This window comes from Lycorma delicatula, chromosome 7, assembly GCF_047948215.1.
Source record: "Lycorma delicatula isolate Av1 chromosome 7, ASM4794821v1, whole genome shotgun sequence".
Lineage (NCBI taxonomy): Eukaryota > Metazoa > Arthropoda > Insecta > Hemiptera > Fulgoridae > Lycorma > Lycorma delicatula.
In genome coordinates this window covers 21,366,130-21,382,673 of record NC_134461.1, presented here as the reverse complement: position 1 = coordinate 21,382,673, position 16,544 = coordinate 21,366,130, and the positions used below count along the sequence as shown (strand labels likewise).

Genomic DNA, 16,544 nt, shown 5'->3' with positions numbered 1-16,544 from the left:
TTCATATGTACACGCGTGTGTGTCTGTGTACTCGATGTTGGACGTCTTATATTTCCAGAACTACTGGACTTATTTTGTCCAAACTTGGTCAGATTACCTTTGTATATAAGGGATTGATGCCATTAGTTTTTCCGCTTAAAAGATCAAGGGGTTGAAGCTCTAGAGCAAGGTCATCCTCAGCATCTCAAGATTTTGCCTAATTAAGGTATAATATATCCAGAACTACTGGACCAATTTTGACCAAACTTAGTTAGGTTGCTTCTATATATTGGCCATTGATGCCATTAAATTTTCAACTTAAAGGTCAAGGGGGTGAGGCTGTAGAGCAAGGTCACCCTCAGTATCTTGAGATTTTGCTTAATTAGGTCTTATTTTTCTGAAGCAAGTTTGCAAATAATTAAAAAATTGCAAAAAAAAATTTTCAGTTGCACCCCTACCCCAAAAAATGCTCTGAACTAGTGGCTTAGTGGGTATATTGTGTCAGTAGTACCCCCTGTCACCACAAGGAGTGCTAGTGTAGCACTGACTTATTTTAAATTAAGTTGTGTCTAAGCTGTGCATAAAATTCTACAACTTTGTCAGTTTTTTTACAACTATTCCTGTTTAATGCACCATAGTTTATTTTTAATGAGTTTTTAATTTTTAAAACTGCATATCATGGATATATCAAAATTTAAAACTAAAAATATGTGCTTTATTGCACCTTAGTATTGTTTACTTTAGGACCAGCTTGAGCACAGCTTAATGACAATCTGGCAATCTATGGGTGTAACAATCTATAGGTGGTACTAATATAATAAACAAGGGCAGCTGCCTTTGGCCCCCCCTGAACTAACTTTACAAATTATCTGGAGGCTTTCAAAATTAATGTGAATCAAGTCAGTTAAATGCTGTAGTTAGTGTAGTTTTAATCTACCTCATTAACATGATTGATCGGAATTAGATGAAGAGGTTCTAAACATCAGATATTCAATTAATCTTCTTTTCTCAGCAAAATTCACTTGAATATTTAGTTCCTTTATATTTATTAGAGTGACCTTGGTGATTATCATCTTGGTTGGCAAAAATAGGTACTTTTTTGCATACTATCTTTGCAAAGATATCTGTTACATTGCATTTATTGATAGACGTTAGGTGTTATTGATGACTTAGTATCATATTAAATTCAGGTTATTTTTGTATTACTGTATCAAATTTTTCCTGTCTAAGGTTATAATTTATTATATACAACAGAGTTTGTACATTTTAATAACCAAAATATATCCATTATATGCAAATAATCCTTGGAATTAGTCCTTCTAAGAACATCCACCAATTAATGAAATTTTTATGCAAATAGTCATTTCATATTATTTGTATAAGTCAGTAGTAGTATTTGATTTTTTTTGCATTTTATATAGTGGTTTGTTATTTTTGATTTGCAGCCCTTTAGAGTTTTTTTTTGTTTGTTTGTCAGAAGACTCCTCCTTTGGTTTTTTTTATTTTTAACTTGATAAGTGTCCTTTAAAAAAATTATTCCAATATAACATTTCACTCTTTTTTTGGAAGTGGTTATATTTTAAAACTGAACATATTAATTTTGAAATACAAGTTTGTGAGTGATTCACAGGCAGTAGCATTTTGGCCATAAAATTTCTTTTTGTTAATTGGTTACATTGTTTAGACATGCCGATTAACACTGGAAGTGCAGTACAGTTTGTAAGGTTTTGCCAGTCAAAGTTAGATGCTTATATAACTTCATTATATCAACTTCATTCAACCTAGTTTACTTATGGGTTAAGCTTTATAAAAAATGATTCGTTTTTTCCAAAAAAGTCAAACAAGTTCACCAAATGATCTACAAAATCACATTTGACAAAAGATTAAAACTTATTGGAAAAGAAAAACTATATTCAAAATTATTTTCAGTGGTTATGAAGTCATGAGTTCAACCTGAAAAAAGGTTTTTGCACTAGTTTGTATGAGAGTAGGTCCATTGTCTGGCTCACTTGTCAATGAATACAAAATCCTTGTGTTGGAAAGGTTTTGGCTGCTGTTTTTAGGATGAATAGGAAGTTTTTTGGAACCAAAAGTTTTATTAACTCTGAAAGTTTTTAGGAGACTGTGGGTTAATTGCATAGAAAATTCAAAAGTAGTAAAAACTATTGCTAAATAAAAAAAAAAACATAATGCAGAATCGAAAATATAACTGCAGTCCTTGAGTAAGACCCACTGGGTTGGTCTAGTGCCAAAATTGACATCGCAAATCAGCTGATTTTGAATGACTACTTCATTTACATTCATACATATCATCCTCTGAAGTAATATCTTATGGTGGTTTTAGAGGTTAAAAAGTCCTTAAACAAAAATTAAAGAAAAGTAACTTCATACAATTTTATACATTTCATCAACCCTCCGATAGAAATGTTTGTAATGGCTAAAATTTACTTGCTGCAGCATTAGATTCACTCAGAAGATTTACGTTATCACACCTATTTTCAAATCTCAAAGAATGAGAGGAAAAATTTTCTCAGAACAAAAAATTTTGCATTTAGGTTTTTAAATTAGTTTTTCTTTTATTGTGTATATTTATTGAATAATCCTCACAAAATTAATTTTACTTATGAAATTTTCACAGTAATAGCGACAATCACGCTGCTTGCTTCTTGAATGTTTTATCTATTGGTTCAGTGGATAAAAAAATTCAGTTTGTTTACAATCAATTGTCTCTGAGAACCCTTTTTGTTTGCATTGCCAGTTAACAGCAAAGGGATTTCATTTAAAAATTATACTTTCCTGCAACATTCATGAAATTGGTTTCATTTAACAAAAGAAAATCTAAAAAAAAATTGACTATCGGACAACTATCAGAGTTTTGTTGCAGCTTATTTTAGAAAATATGCTCATAATTTGTCTTCTTATTTTATTAAATCTGCTGAATGATGGCTATTTGCGTACTACTTAAGTATTATAAATCCATTTTGTTTAATTACTTTGCTTCATGATAGTTTATTTTTTGTACTGTATGCTGCAGGAGATTGCTTGATAATTCAAATATTGATAATTTGATATTGCTTGATAATTTCAGATATTCATCATAAAGTTTTTTAAATTTATTCTTTGCAGTTCATTTTCTAATTTTATGGTTAAATTTAAGTTTGAAGCTCAAATTTTTGCATTTACATCCCGTACGCATTCTGATCTTCAGAGGTTTATAAATGAATATTATTTTCCTTAATATTTTATGGTGGAGTATGTCTCTTTGTATTTTTCTAATCTCTACATGTTTCTTTATAATTGATAATTAGAAATGATCATTGTTTTTTTAAATTTATGTATAACTAAAATTTCAGTAACGTTATTGTTTTTAAGATAATACCTAAGCAGTTAACGTAATTGTAGTGTGGAAGTTTTCTAACATTTTGCAATGTAATATTAATTACAATAAAATGTAACACAATGTATTAATACTTATTATGTATAGTATTATTAATATATTTGGAGCTTTTTATTCTTTATTTCTTATATGTGGTGGTGGTTTGGCATGTATTGTTTGCATTGTTATAATATTGCATGTGTAGAAGGCTCAGGAAAGGCTTTACATTCAACCCGGAATCCTGTCACCGGGGATGGTTATGGTTACGTTCCTGTTCGCCGTATCAACTCTGTACGAAGAAAAGGTAATTATTTTAATAATTTAGCTTAGTTTTTAATCTTGACTCCGTTGATTTTTTCTTTAAATTTAAATATCATAATTGTTTTTGCCGTGCATCTTATGATCTCAATTTAAATCGTGAAATACATCAGGTTTCAAATAAACTTTATTTAATCTATTTTTTAGATGACGAAGAAAGTCAATTAAATAAATAAATACTTGCATTAATGACAAAAAGGAATTGATTCCACATTTGTTTAAAAACATTAAAACCAAACTTACTATAATATTATAATAAATACATTATAAATATAATATTATATTATTTTTAGCCTCAGTTGTGGTTAAAAATAAATATCTTATTAGATTTATTTCGTTTTGATTGCAATTTAAATTTGTTAGTCATCCTTGCTGTATTAGTTTGGGATCAGATTATAGCTGCTTTATAATCTGTACACAGAGTGTAGATTCAGTGTTCCTCTATACATAGAGCCCTTGCTGCTGGAGAGTTATTCAGTTCATTATACAAAAGCCCCTTTGCGTACACCTTCAATAGTTTTTTTTATATAATAGTTTAGCAGGAATGGGCATTTTGAGAGCCCTGAGTTCTGTAGGTAGACAGTTTGCTTAGAAAGGGATGCAGTATACATATGTACATCTGAACAAATATACACATGTTCATAAGATTATGAAATAATCATACTTTCCTTTGTGATTTGCTGCAATAATATGAAAAAAAAAATATTTTGGACCTTTTCTTTTAACTTAATGTATTAATAGTAAGCCCTTTCTAAACCTATATCTAGCATTAAAGAATTTAAAAATATGTGTTTGGGAGGAGATCTATCACATCTAAGAAATGTTTTTGAAAAATGTTCTATATAAATTTAAAAAAAAAAGTTTAAAAACAGAAATTAAAACTCAAGAACTTTTGAAAAACTTTTTTCAATATTTGTATCTCGCTATGCAATTTTACAAATATTGTTTGTAAAACAAACAAAATTTGAAAAAATATATTTAAAAATTGTTTAAGAAAACCTTTTTGTGAATTTCACTTTAAATTTTAGCTAACTTTAGTGTACCTTCCATAACATTTGATGTGAATGGATGCAGATAAAACCAAAATCTTATATGCTCTTAAGAGAGTGCAAATCAGTGAGGAAACTAATAAAAAAATCTGAATTTAGAAATCCATTTTGTTAATTAAATTAACAACACTTAGGGAATATAAAGGTTTATTTGCAAAATTACTGGTATATTTGAATGTAAATTTGTTATGTATGCATTATTTTCTATTATTGTTAACTATTTTAATGAAGATTATTCAATGGAAAGGGAAGTATTAAAAATTTAATTCATGCTGTTCATTAACATATACCATTACAGGCCTTATCATTTTCCTATTTCCTGTATTAAGAAAAAAATATTCTATAACTTTTGTCTTGGCTTTTTTTTTTACATAATTTTATTCATAAAAATTATTATCCAAAAAATTTTGACCTGTTAAAAATTTATTTTTAGTTCCCTTTATTAAAAAATTATTCTCTCAAATTATTGTATTAAAAAATCTTTGTTTTCACTTTTCATAATATTTCATCTGCAACATATTTTGAGATTTTATTTATTTTACATACAATGTGTGTAAAAAAACCTGTTTATTACTTATGTCACTTAAGATGACCGTACTGGTTTGTCTGGGTCACTGGCATTCTCAATACCCTTAAAGATTTTATATCGTACTAGTGTTGAAAGTTAGTTTAATTTAGCTAAGCAGTATGAGATTGCATTCTGATATTTTTTCACATCAAATAATAAAAAGTGATGCAACAAAGTGTATTTTTAATTTCAAAATGTATTTTCTCTGTAATCTCTTGATCAAAACATTTTTTTACTTGGGGAATAGAGCAGGAGGTTATTGTTATCACCAACTTCGCATTGAACTGTTAAAAAATAAGACAAAATAAAAACTGATTTCCCTGCTGAAATTAAAAAGTTCAGGTTTTCTGTAAACAAAACTTTCCCATCCTACAGAATTGTGTGGCGTTATTCAGTTAACCTATCTAGAGGGCAGGTGTATGAATATAATTACGCTGTTAATCTGGCAGCTGAAATTTCAGACAGTGGTTCACATATTTATTTGACTGTTACTGCTTGTATTGATGTCTGTCTTAACTGAAGTGTGTTAAATGTAAATATTTAAAAAAAAATTATATATAAATGATATTCAATAACTTTTATTTCATTAATATAATATTATTAATATGTCAGTGGTGCTGGTTAGCACAGTGATCAACATATCATCTCACTGGAAAGTCAAGTGATTATTACTTTTACATTAATTTTTTCTGCATTCACTCATAAAAATATATTTAATATTAAACCAATAAATTTGATTTATACCTGTTGAGAATGAATGAATATATCAATTGTATATATCCCAGTTTGTCAGTTTTGTATTAGATTACCAATATATAATTTCTTAGCTATTTTTTTTTTCACAATTCTGTAACAGGTTAGTTTTCCATTACAATCGATTAACAATCTCTAGTTTCAACCGTTCAGTCTGATGAAGACTGTTCAAAACAACAGTCAAGCAGTTACTCAATTAAACAGACAGAAATCTTAAATTAATAAATTCTTTTAAATATTGAACTTTACATTAATATTTTTTAAATTGTTAGAAAATATATTGTAATGGAGTCAGGATTAAAATGTATGTGTTTATTCTAAACCTTTTTGCATCAGTTGCATGCTGTGTGTAAGTATACTTATTATTTATTTTGTTATATTAAGGTTTCTATGTTTGTTTTGTATTTTTATTTTTTTATTGTAGTTTTAACTTATTTTGTATTTTTTTATTGTAAATGCATGGTTGTATGCGTTTTAGTTTTAATTACTGAATAGTTATAATCCGTAATTATGTTTGTTACTGAAAAGCTGCTTTTTTTATCCAGAATAGATTATTTTTCATAGGTAGAGAAATATGTATTGGCATCATATTAATGTTTAGTATTAATTTTCAAATATTATGTTCAATGTTTTATTTCTGGCATAGATTGGATAATATTTTGAGAGTGTCTTATGCACAATTGATTTCATCCAAACATTTTGATATCTTTCTATATTGTTGAATATTTTAAAAATTGTTCATTAAACAAACTGCTCAAGATTCATGAATCTAAAAAAAAAAAACTGTTTATTTTTCCTCAATATAATGCATCTGTTAAAAAAAAATTCCATTAATATTGGTAATACAAACAGTCATCATGTATATTCAATTCTCCTTATGTAATCGTGTTTAAAATTTTTTTTTTTCAGACAGAGTACTCTGAAAGTAATTAACGTTATTTTTAAAAAGTACAAGTTTGAATAATACCCTATAGAGAGATTTGCTTGCACTACAATGTTCATCTGTGCCCTTTTATTCAAAAACTTGTTAAATAAACAGTATGAGTTGTAATCTCATCTATACAACAAATAGCTTTATTGATAAATGGACAACATCAGTGCATTGGCTTTTATTCATTGTTTTTAGATTACTTTCTGTATAACTTTTTACAGTAAGATTTTATTTCATTTCAGGTGTTTAAATTGTCATAATATTTCATTTTATTATAGAGATAAATTTCCGATCTATGCCACTGTGATACTGTGTTCACATTTTTCTGTTAATTATTTTTTTATTTTGATGCACATATCAAACATTTTCCTGCCACAATTTCTCATTATTAACATGTAACATACATGCTCCATTTTTATTTTATTTCATAAAAATTAATTTATGACACCACTTTAAATTAATTTTTTGGCCACAATGTATCAGAAATCAGTTTGAGTTTGTTAATAGCCATTTACTTTTTTTATTGACTGAGGAATTTATATGCATTGTATTCACATCATAAATCACAGTGAATTTACTGCACCTATGGTACAAAAGGTGACAGTTTCATTTCTTGATGATAGTTACATTCATTAATCATGTGATAGATTGAAGGTCTTGATAAGCTTATAGGGTTCATGAATATTACCAGCATTTTGGTGGGCTTGGCATGTTGTGTTATGATGTTCCATTGATAAAGGCGATGGAAACTGCTTCACTCCTCATTCACTTTCTTTAGTAAGCCTAACATGGAATGATTGTTGTTAGTTGCTCATGAAAAAGGCTATGTTATTTTCAGGATGTTAAATTTATCTCGTGTTAATCACCTTCAACTGTTGTAATCTTATCAAACATATTTTATATATGTTAAAAAATTTGTTTTGTTATAAATGTATAGAAGAGTAAATCCAGTCCAATAATAAATTATAAAATTCACAAACTATTTGGTGTATATATATATATATATATATATTAGTGTCTGAATCAAGTCGCTTTATATTAGCTTATTTGTAATGTTAAAAAAATATCTAATTCTATTTGGGAATTTTAATGTGCTTTGTTAATGTCATAAAGAATTTGCTTGCTAAATAGCAGCTGGTAGATTGTTGTCTGAGACCTTATTAGAATGAATCTAATTATTGCTGGCCGCTTTATTTCATGAACTTTATTTATTGGATTGTATTTTGTTATAAAATTAAATGGCAGATAAATTCATGTTTTTATTAAGAATAAAAATTAAAAAAATTATGTATTACAGAAAAATTAAGTAGTATTTTGTGAAATTTGTTTTAATAAACAATATTTACCCCTGACATACAGATATTAATTCAAATGATAGAAATTAACTTATGTAACCATTACTTACATTTCAAACCTGCCTATAGTTTCCCTGATATGATTCCATTAATTTAACTTTGAAATTTAAAAAAATTTTTTTTTTTAAATCCCCAAAATTTTAAAATTTATCTTTTGAACTTATAAATAATTACTATGTTACTAGTTGTTAAACAGTCACAGGAGTTAGAAAATAACTTTCCTACTTTGTACTTTTTAATTAATTTTTACAGAAAAATATTCCATTTTTTGAAAACAAATTACATACTTTACTACGATTTTCTACATCACTTTGGTTAAAGTGGTTAGAAGACTGGAACTTGTTGATATGGCCATTTCCACACTTTACTGCTATCATCATTATATGATCAGAATTGCTTGTCGCAAAGGTGATTTTTCAGTGCTGGAAATAAATGAAAATCAGAAAATTTCAAAAGTGCTATAGGCTGCTTACTGTAGAATTTCTAACTGCTTTTCTGAATGATGAGGCACCCATATTGTTTTACTTTTGCTTCTGTTTGTTAGATATATTACTGCAACATTTTGGTACGCTAAACAACAGTGAATAATTTTTCATCTAAGTAGTGTTATGCAATGATTATTACACATAAACCTTCTCTTATTGCTTGGAGAAGGGCTGCCGATATAGATGAATGAACACCCACTCCTTTGTTACGTATGACTTTGACTGAAATTCATCACACTAATTTCATACCTGTTTTATATTCACGAGTTGAATACGTGTGAAATACTTTGAAGTACTTCAACAGAAGTAGAGCGGGCAAATTGGGAATCGATTAATCTCTCTACACATCAAAGGAAATTAAAACTAAAACTAAACATTGTCTAAGAAATGACTTGCCATGTGTAGTACATCTGTAGTAATTGAATGGAAACACTTATTTTCTCACTTTCCTGATTCCTGTGTAATGAAAATAATTTGGTGACAATTTATAAAAAAAATTATAAAATTGTCACTTTTATTCATAAATGTCACTACTATGTTAACATATTAAATAATAATCATATTCTTAGTCCTGATTATATGAGCGTCTAGCCAAAAAGTTCTGGAAACAATCAGTAAGGGAGGTAATTAACAGAATACAGAATGTTAAACTAAAACCTAAGCTCTTTCTTTTTTGGACTACCATGGAAGTTCTAATTTTGATAAAGATAAAATCAAATTCTAGTTTTATAGAAATTCAGCTAATTGTTAACAGTTTGGTTACAAATAATAATAACGTAAATAATGTTAGAAATGTGTAGTGTTTTAGATTAATTTTTTTTCAGTTGTTTTTTTACATTCTCTTGTGATTGCATTTTGAGTTTTTTGTAATTTTTTTATTTTGCTTGATGATATTGCCACATAAGCTTCAAGCTTGTGTGTGGGATATGGAAATGGAATTTTTGAAAAGTACTAAACGCTTAATTTTTTTTATTTTCTTTTGTATTCTGTGTATGTAGTGTAGTTTTTATCCATTAATTGCTTGTAAAAGTATTACTTGTTTTTATTGTTGTTATTCATTTATACATTCCGGATGTCTTATGTCTGTGTCAGTTGCTTTTAGTTTAAAAAGAAAAAAATGTTATGAATGAGTGTTTTTTCAGCATATCAATGTGAAATATTTCTTGACAGAGTTTAGTTAATATTAGTTATAGATCAATAATTATGTTGTATTTTAATTCAGCATTTTATTTTTTTAATTGTTAGACAATATTCTTATAAAATGAAATAAATTACACAGATATTTATACTCTCAAGCATATTCTAATAAATGTTATTTTTTTAAAGCTTATGTTAATTGTGGAATTAATAATACAGCTTATCTATGCTTATGAAAGAGAAAGAAGTGGTTCCTCTGTTTTCAGTTATTTAGTATAAGGTGAGACCTTTATATAGGCGTTCGACAGTTGTACAGATTAGGATTTCTTTGTAGTTTATGCATTTACAAAGTATTATTTATAAATTTTTTATTACATCTGGAGTCGTAGTAGTTAAATTGTAAAGCAGATTTAGTAAGTGGGTGTTTCTTTTGTGAGATAAGTAGAATTGCATAACACTTTGTAAAATAGGGCAAAACAATTTTCTATTGCTTACCAATGCTGTAAAAAAATTTAGTTATCTGTGAAGCAGGTTATTCACCTCTGATAGTATTGCTCATCAGCCGCAGGGATAAACTCTAAATTTTTGTATGATAATAAAGTAAAAGGCTGTAATTTTGAACTATATTTTTCTTTTTAAAAATTGATTGTGTGGTAAAAGTTATAATTTTTATAAAATTGTTTTCTCATTTCTTAGTTTTGAGGTACATTTTAAATATTTAAGTGCTGGTTTAAAAGAGAACTGGGTTCTCTTTTTAAGCAACATTTTGTTTACAGGAAATTCATTTGTAGTACTTGTTTAGCTTTGTGTTTTTTAATTATTTTTTATAAAATAATGTGACGTTTCTGTTTATTAATTTCAGTTTTAGAGCCACAGATTAAGTATATATATATTATATATTCAGTTTAATGTCAATTTATCCTGTTGGTTTCTGGTTTTCTATTTACGCTTCAATAGAGGTATTTTTCTTTACCTAGAATTGCCTGGTTCACTGCCAGATTTTCATTTTTTATTTTGACCTCTTGCTCTTATAATGTATTGCAGCTGACTTTTTCTGAATCTGCTTCACAGTTTTTTTCTAAAATATGCCTTGATGATTTTGTATTTTCCTTACTGTTCTAAGAAATCTCATTTTGTCTGTTCCTGCTCTAATGCATATTCAGTGCGGTCTGATTTCCTGATCCGTACATTCATTAATGTAGGTATTAAAATAGTCTTAAATAATTGTAAGCCTTTTTTTTCTTTTCTCTTTCCAGTAATTTAATTTTTTCATATTTAATGCTTGTTGGTTTATTTTTCTTTCTGCCCACCTATTCTGTCTGAAATCAAACCCAAATGTCTTCTCTTCAAATTGTTACATTTCTTCTCTTATCACAGCTAACAATATTAGATTTTAATCCTTAGTTTTTCGTTACTCATTCTGATATTCAGTTTAATGATTTTCTTTTCAGCTCAATTTTCATAAGCTAGATTTGCTAAAACTTTAAATCTTAAGTGGATTAATAATGTATTTGCATTGTGGAAGTTACTATCTTCGAACAATTAACTGTCAATTCAGCGATGTTTGTTACTTTATTTTTTTTAAATTTGAAAAACTATATTCTACTGTAACAACTGGATATAAACACTGATTCTGGTAATCCTGCACCAACTGATTCTGCTCCTGCTTATCAGCGCATACCTCCACCTGGTTGGCAGGCTCTCTTCTGGTCTGTGGTGAAGGAATTAATTGTTAATGCTACTGACCAATCATTTTAAGATTATCATATAGATTATAAAAATAATGAGATAATAATATTATTAATTTCATAAATTACTTATTTCATTTTCTAATTAAATTTTTTGTTGATTATAATCTTTATATAAAAAAATCTATTGAAAAATAATAAACAATACTGGTTTTATTTGTAGTTTGATGATGTGTTATAATAAATAAATGTTGTGTAAATAATTTTATTCTATTTTAGTAAATAGTACATTTAAACACATAACCATTCAGTTACTCCAAAGGGTCAGGATTATTGTTGAGAGAAATAAATCAGCATGAAAGAAAGTTTATATACATATTTGATTTTTGTATTAAATTATAATATTTGAATGACGTTTGATTTTAAGCTAAAATATCGCCTAAGGAAAGTATTCCTTGTTTGGTATCAGCAAGATGTGAAGAAATTCAACAATGATAAACAAACTATTAGTCGGGTGACTCAAATTTTTTTCACTTTGCTTCTAGATTAAGAGACTTGTTCAGCCTGCCCTTATTTTAGTTAGTATTTAAAATTTATATTTACTGTTAACTGCTTATATGACGGTATATATGTAAATCCTTCATGCTTGATAAGCATAAGGTTGTGTTCTGTTGGTAGTTAGTAAATCACAGCATATTCTGTTAAATTTTTTAATTGTAAATGTCAGGTTACCTTCCGTATAGCAGTAACAAAACACAGGACTGTATCCACAGTAGCCTTATGGTGTTATTCAAAGCAGAGAGCTGAATACAGTTTGTTATTCTTTTTTAAAGTATTAATACGTAAAAAAATAATTATAAGATATAGTTTATTTTATAAATATCTGGTGGTAGAGTTCTACTATTTTTATTTTTTTTGTTTTTTATTTAGATGGTAACCCTGTGACCGGTGAAGGTTACGATATGCCATTGTCTAAGCCTCAGACTCCTAACCAACAACTTACTAATGGAGGCTCCACTTCTTCTGTGCCAAACGCCAGCTCTAATAATTCTGCTCAGACTCCAGCGGCTTCTGCTCCTTCTCGTCAGCGTGTACCGCCTGGTGGGTTCTCTTCCGGTCTGTGGTGAATGAATTGTCGTTGCTACTAACTAATCATTTTCATGATCATCATATGAATTATATAAATAATAATGAGATAATAACAATATTATTAATTTCATATTTTTTTTATTAAATTTATTATATAATTTTCAGCACAATATTTTCAATTAAATTCTTTATTGATGATTTCAGTTTTTAAACAAAGAAATTTATTTAATAATAAAAAAAATATTCTGGTTTATTTGTATTTTGATTTGTTGTTATAATTATTTAAGGCATTAAAATAAATAAATGTTTAGTAAATAATTTTTTCTTTTTTAATTCTTTATTGCCTCTATATATACTTATGAAAGATAACTTGATGATGTATGGTTGTTATTATTGTTATTATTATATAATTGCAACTTTAATATTTATTATTAGTCCATATTGAATTAAGTTAAAACGAAATTAAATTAGATGAACTACATAATGCTACATAAATTATAATAGTAATAATACTATGCATATAAAATAATAAAATATATACATAAATGTTCCATAGCTAATAAATAAATGCTATAAATTTTTATCAAGTTATTTTAATGTAAATTAATTTTATTTTTTAATATATCCTACAATTAAACAATATATTTTTAATTTGAATAAATAGATGATTAAAAAATGTAATTTTGATTTATTGAGAAAGAATTATTCATATACTTATGTATTAATGTAAATATATAATTTTTTTTTAATTTATTATTTTGTGAGTGAAAAGTTTCTGTGCATCTGTGTTTACACCAAATTTGATTTTTATGTATTCTGAAAATTGACTTGTTTTATTTCTACATATGCTCTTATATGGAAAATTGCAGTTCACGATAGCATATAATTTTCAATGTTTGATTTTATACAAGTATTGTGACTAGAGACAAAATATTTTTGGGTATTATTTTTGTAGCCTTTATTGGATTTATTAATGTTTCCTGAAAATGTGATATACCCTTTAAGATGCCTCCTTACACACTTGTATAGTCGATAATATTAAGGGTGTGTAATTCATAATTTTTTTATTGATTGTTCAGAAATTTACTGTTTTTTTTAACGGTACTACAATCCAGTTATATTGACCCATGAATAATGAAAACTACTTCAATGTCAATGTGTATATAAACAATATTTGATGAATAGATAGCACCACTCGTACGTATCCATTTTTATTCATTTATTTTTTAATTTTATCACTGCTTGACGTTAGATTTCAACTGTCAATGAAAATGACTGCAATTAAAAATGGAGTTAATAGAATATTTGAATATTGACTTTTTTTCAGTAAGACTGATTACAGATATACATTTTATATTGATAAAGTGCAACTGATTTAATTATAAACCTTTTTTAAATTAAATGTTAGTTTAATTATTAGTAATAAATTAATAGATAACTGCATGCATTGTGCAGTAAAAACTTCAATTCACATTACAGTTTACAATTTGGTGTGGATTTTAAATTAACAGAATACATCACAATCTAACAACTGAATCAGTAACTATTAATTTGGGTGTGGGTGGAATTGTTTAAGAATGCACCTATAGTGGTGCTAACTTAAAGTTGTCATGTATTGCTAAGTTTCATCCATTTTTGAAATTTCTGATAAATTGATAGATTTATTGTATAATGTTGCGCACTTAAGAAGATTGGGTTAACAATTTTTTTTCTTTTATATTGCACATATTCAATAATTTTAATTATATTGATGCATAATTGACTTTTTGCTCGCTACACATACATATTACTTTCAGAAGTTAACTTTTGAGTTAATTTTTATTACATTTTGATGTTAAAAGAAAAAGTATATACATAGTGTTGTGTAGAATATCAAGCAATAAGTGATTGTATGTTACTACTTGCACATAGTTTGATATTTTATTTATTAAGATATAAAATTTTCTTTTATTTATATTTTATAAAAAATATAAAAAATTACAAGTTAATCATTCCACTGTTACTACTGCCTGTATTCCATTTCTTCTACATTTTAAAAATATTCAAAAATAAATATTTGCATGAAATAAAAATAATTTTATGAATGTTATACTTCCAATGAATAAATCGTATAGATATTATGGTATATTTATATTATATATTTTTATTAGTAAAAAAATAATTATTAAATTAATAAAAACCTTATGTGCCTTGTATAGGGAATGTCTTTAAGTAAAAGGGCAGAATTATTTTTGAGGCACCTTTATTTATTCTAGTTAAAGAGAATATGTAGTTATGTAGTTCTGTTTTTCTCTTGCATAACTTTTCTCTCTATATAATATATATGTCATTTAACATTATTATGGGTTACTTGTATGTAAACAATCAATATATTATTGAATTAAGGATTAAACTGAAACAAAATAATGTAATAATTATATGCATATGTATTTCTTTTAATTATTTATTCTCATTTTAGTTTTCTTTTTTGTTTTGCTTGTATATGTATGATTATTTTATTATTGTACTTAATTTTTTTTTGTTTTTTTTTTTTAAGATAAGTTGACCTGTTTTAAGTTATGTACGTTTTTATTTTATAATATTGTTCCCTTGTCAAGTAACTTCACTATATTATAATTATTATTCATTGTAGTGTTTAGTATAAATTATGATATATATATACCATATATACTTTGTATTATGTAACAGTTAATAATTGGATTTAAATAAATTTTTATAATTAATGTAAATTTTTTCTTTTTTTTTTTAATTTTTCCTATTTTTATCTGTAATATAGGTGTTAAAAAGTGATGCAATGTTATGGAAGAAAGTTCCCTTTTTTTGTTGCAATTTTTGAGGAAAAAATTGGTTCCACAATTTATCAGAGAATATTCACTATTTCCCAATACATTAGGTGTACTAGTTACGCCCAGACCCAGAATGTCTTCACAGCACAGAAAAGTAGGATGTGGAATGCACCAAACAAGTGCTCCATTAAGTGGCTGTGCGACAAATTCTAATAGACAGAGAATGTGGCAGATGCAGCCAAAAGTGGTCGACTGAAAGCACTAACACCAGAAAAGTTGATGTACGTGCAAGCTCTATATTACATTAGTTCCAGGAAGTCTTTGCAACATCTATCTAGACAGTTTGGTCTCTTCATTGGTAGTGCCCACACAGCATTGCACAGGTGTTAAAAGATGCATCTGTACAGAATTTGTGTTGTTCACGAGTTGTGTTACCTTCAGACACTGGAAAATTGTACCCTTCTGTCAGTGGTTCATGTCATCTGTAACACCAAATGGGGAAGAACTCAGACTGATTTTGGCACCTTGAAGGTTACGTGATGTACAGAATTCACACATTTGGTGTATGGAAGATTGGGTGTTTAGTATGCAATGTCACATAGGCGAATCTTCATGACATTCTTTCATGGAACAGTGAATGCTACATACAGATGGTGCAACAATTTGTAAACACTATAACTGCAGTCCAGCTAGAGTACTCATGGTTTCAGCAAAATGATGCTATGGGACTCATACAGTTAGTAATACTATGACTTTCTTGGATCAGTGTTTTTATGGACAACTGATCTCAAAGGGGTTATGGCCTCCTCAATGTCCTGATTTATTCCACTGACATTTTCTTGTGGGGATATCATAAGGATGCTGCTTGCAAAACTCATCCTCACACCATTCCTGGATTGCAAAGCAAAAATTGAATGATGTGTCTGCAATTCTACACGTTACATGTGTTTAAGAGCACGCAAAAACATATTCAGTAATATTCAGTAATGTGAATTGCATAATGAAGGCCACTTTCCACTACTGCTGTAGC

The 16,544-nt window shown here is 27.4% G+C and overlaps 1 protein-coding gene across 5 annotated transcripts in view; it reads left to right on the top strand.

Moving 5' to 3' along the window:
- The window catches only part of LOC142327296 (uncharacterized), a 491,921-nt gene extending 476,464 nt beyond the window's left edge, over nucleotides 1–15,457 (top strand). For all 5 annotated transcript variants that reach the window (XM_075370205.1, XM_075370201.1, XM_075370204.1 and 2 more), the window contains one exon: nucleotides 12,570–15,457. In XM_075370205.1, the coding sequence (XP_075226320.1) occupies nucleotides 12,570–12,766 (197 nt within the window). In that variant the 3' untranslated portion in view covers nucleotides 12,767–15,457. The remainder of the gene's footprint in view (nucleotides 1–12,569) is intronic.
- The last annotated feature ends 1,087 nt before the right edge of the window (nucleotides 15,458–16,544 follow it).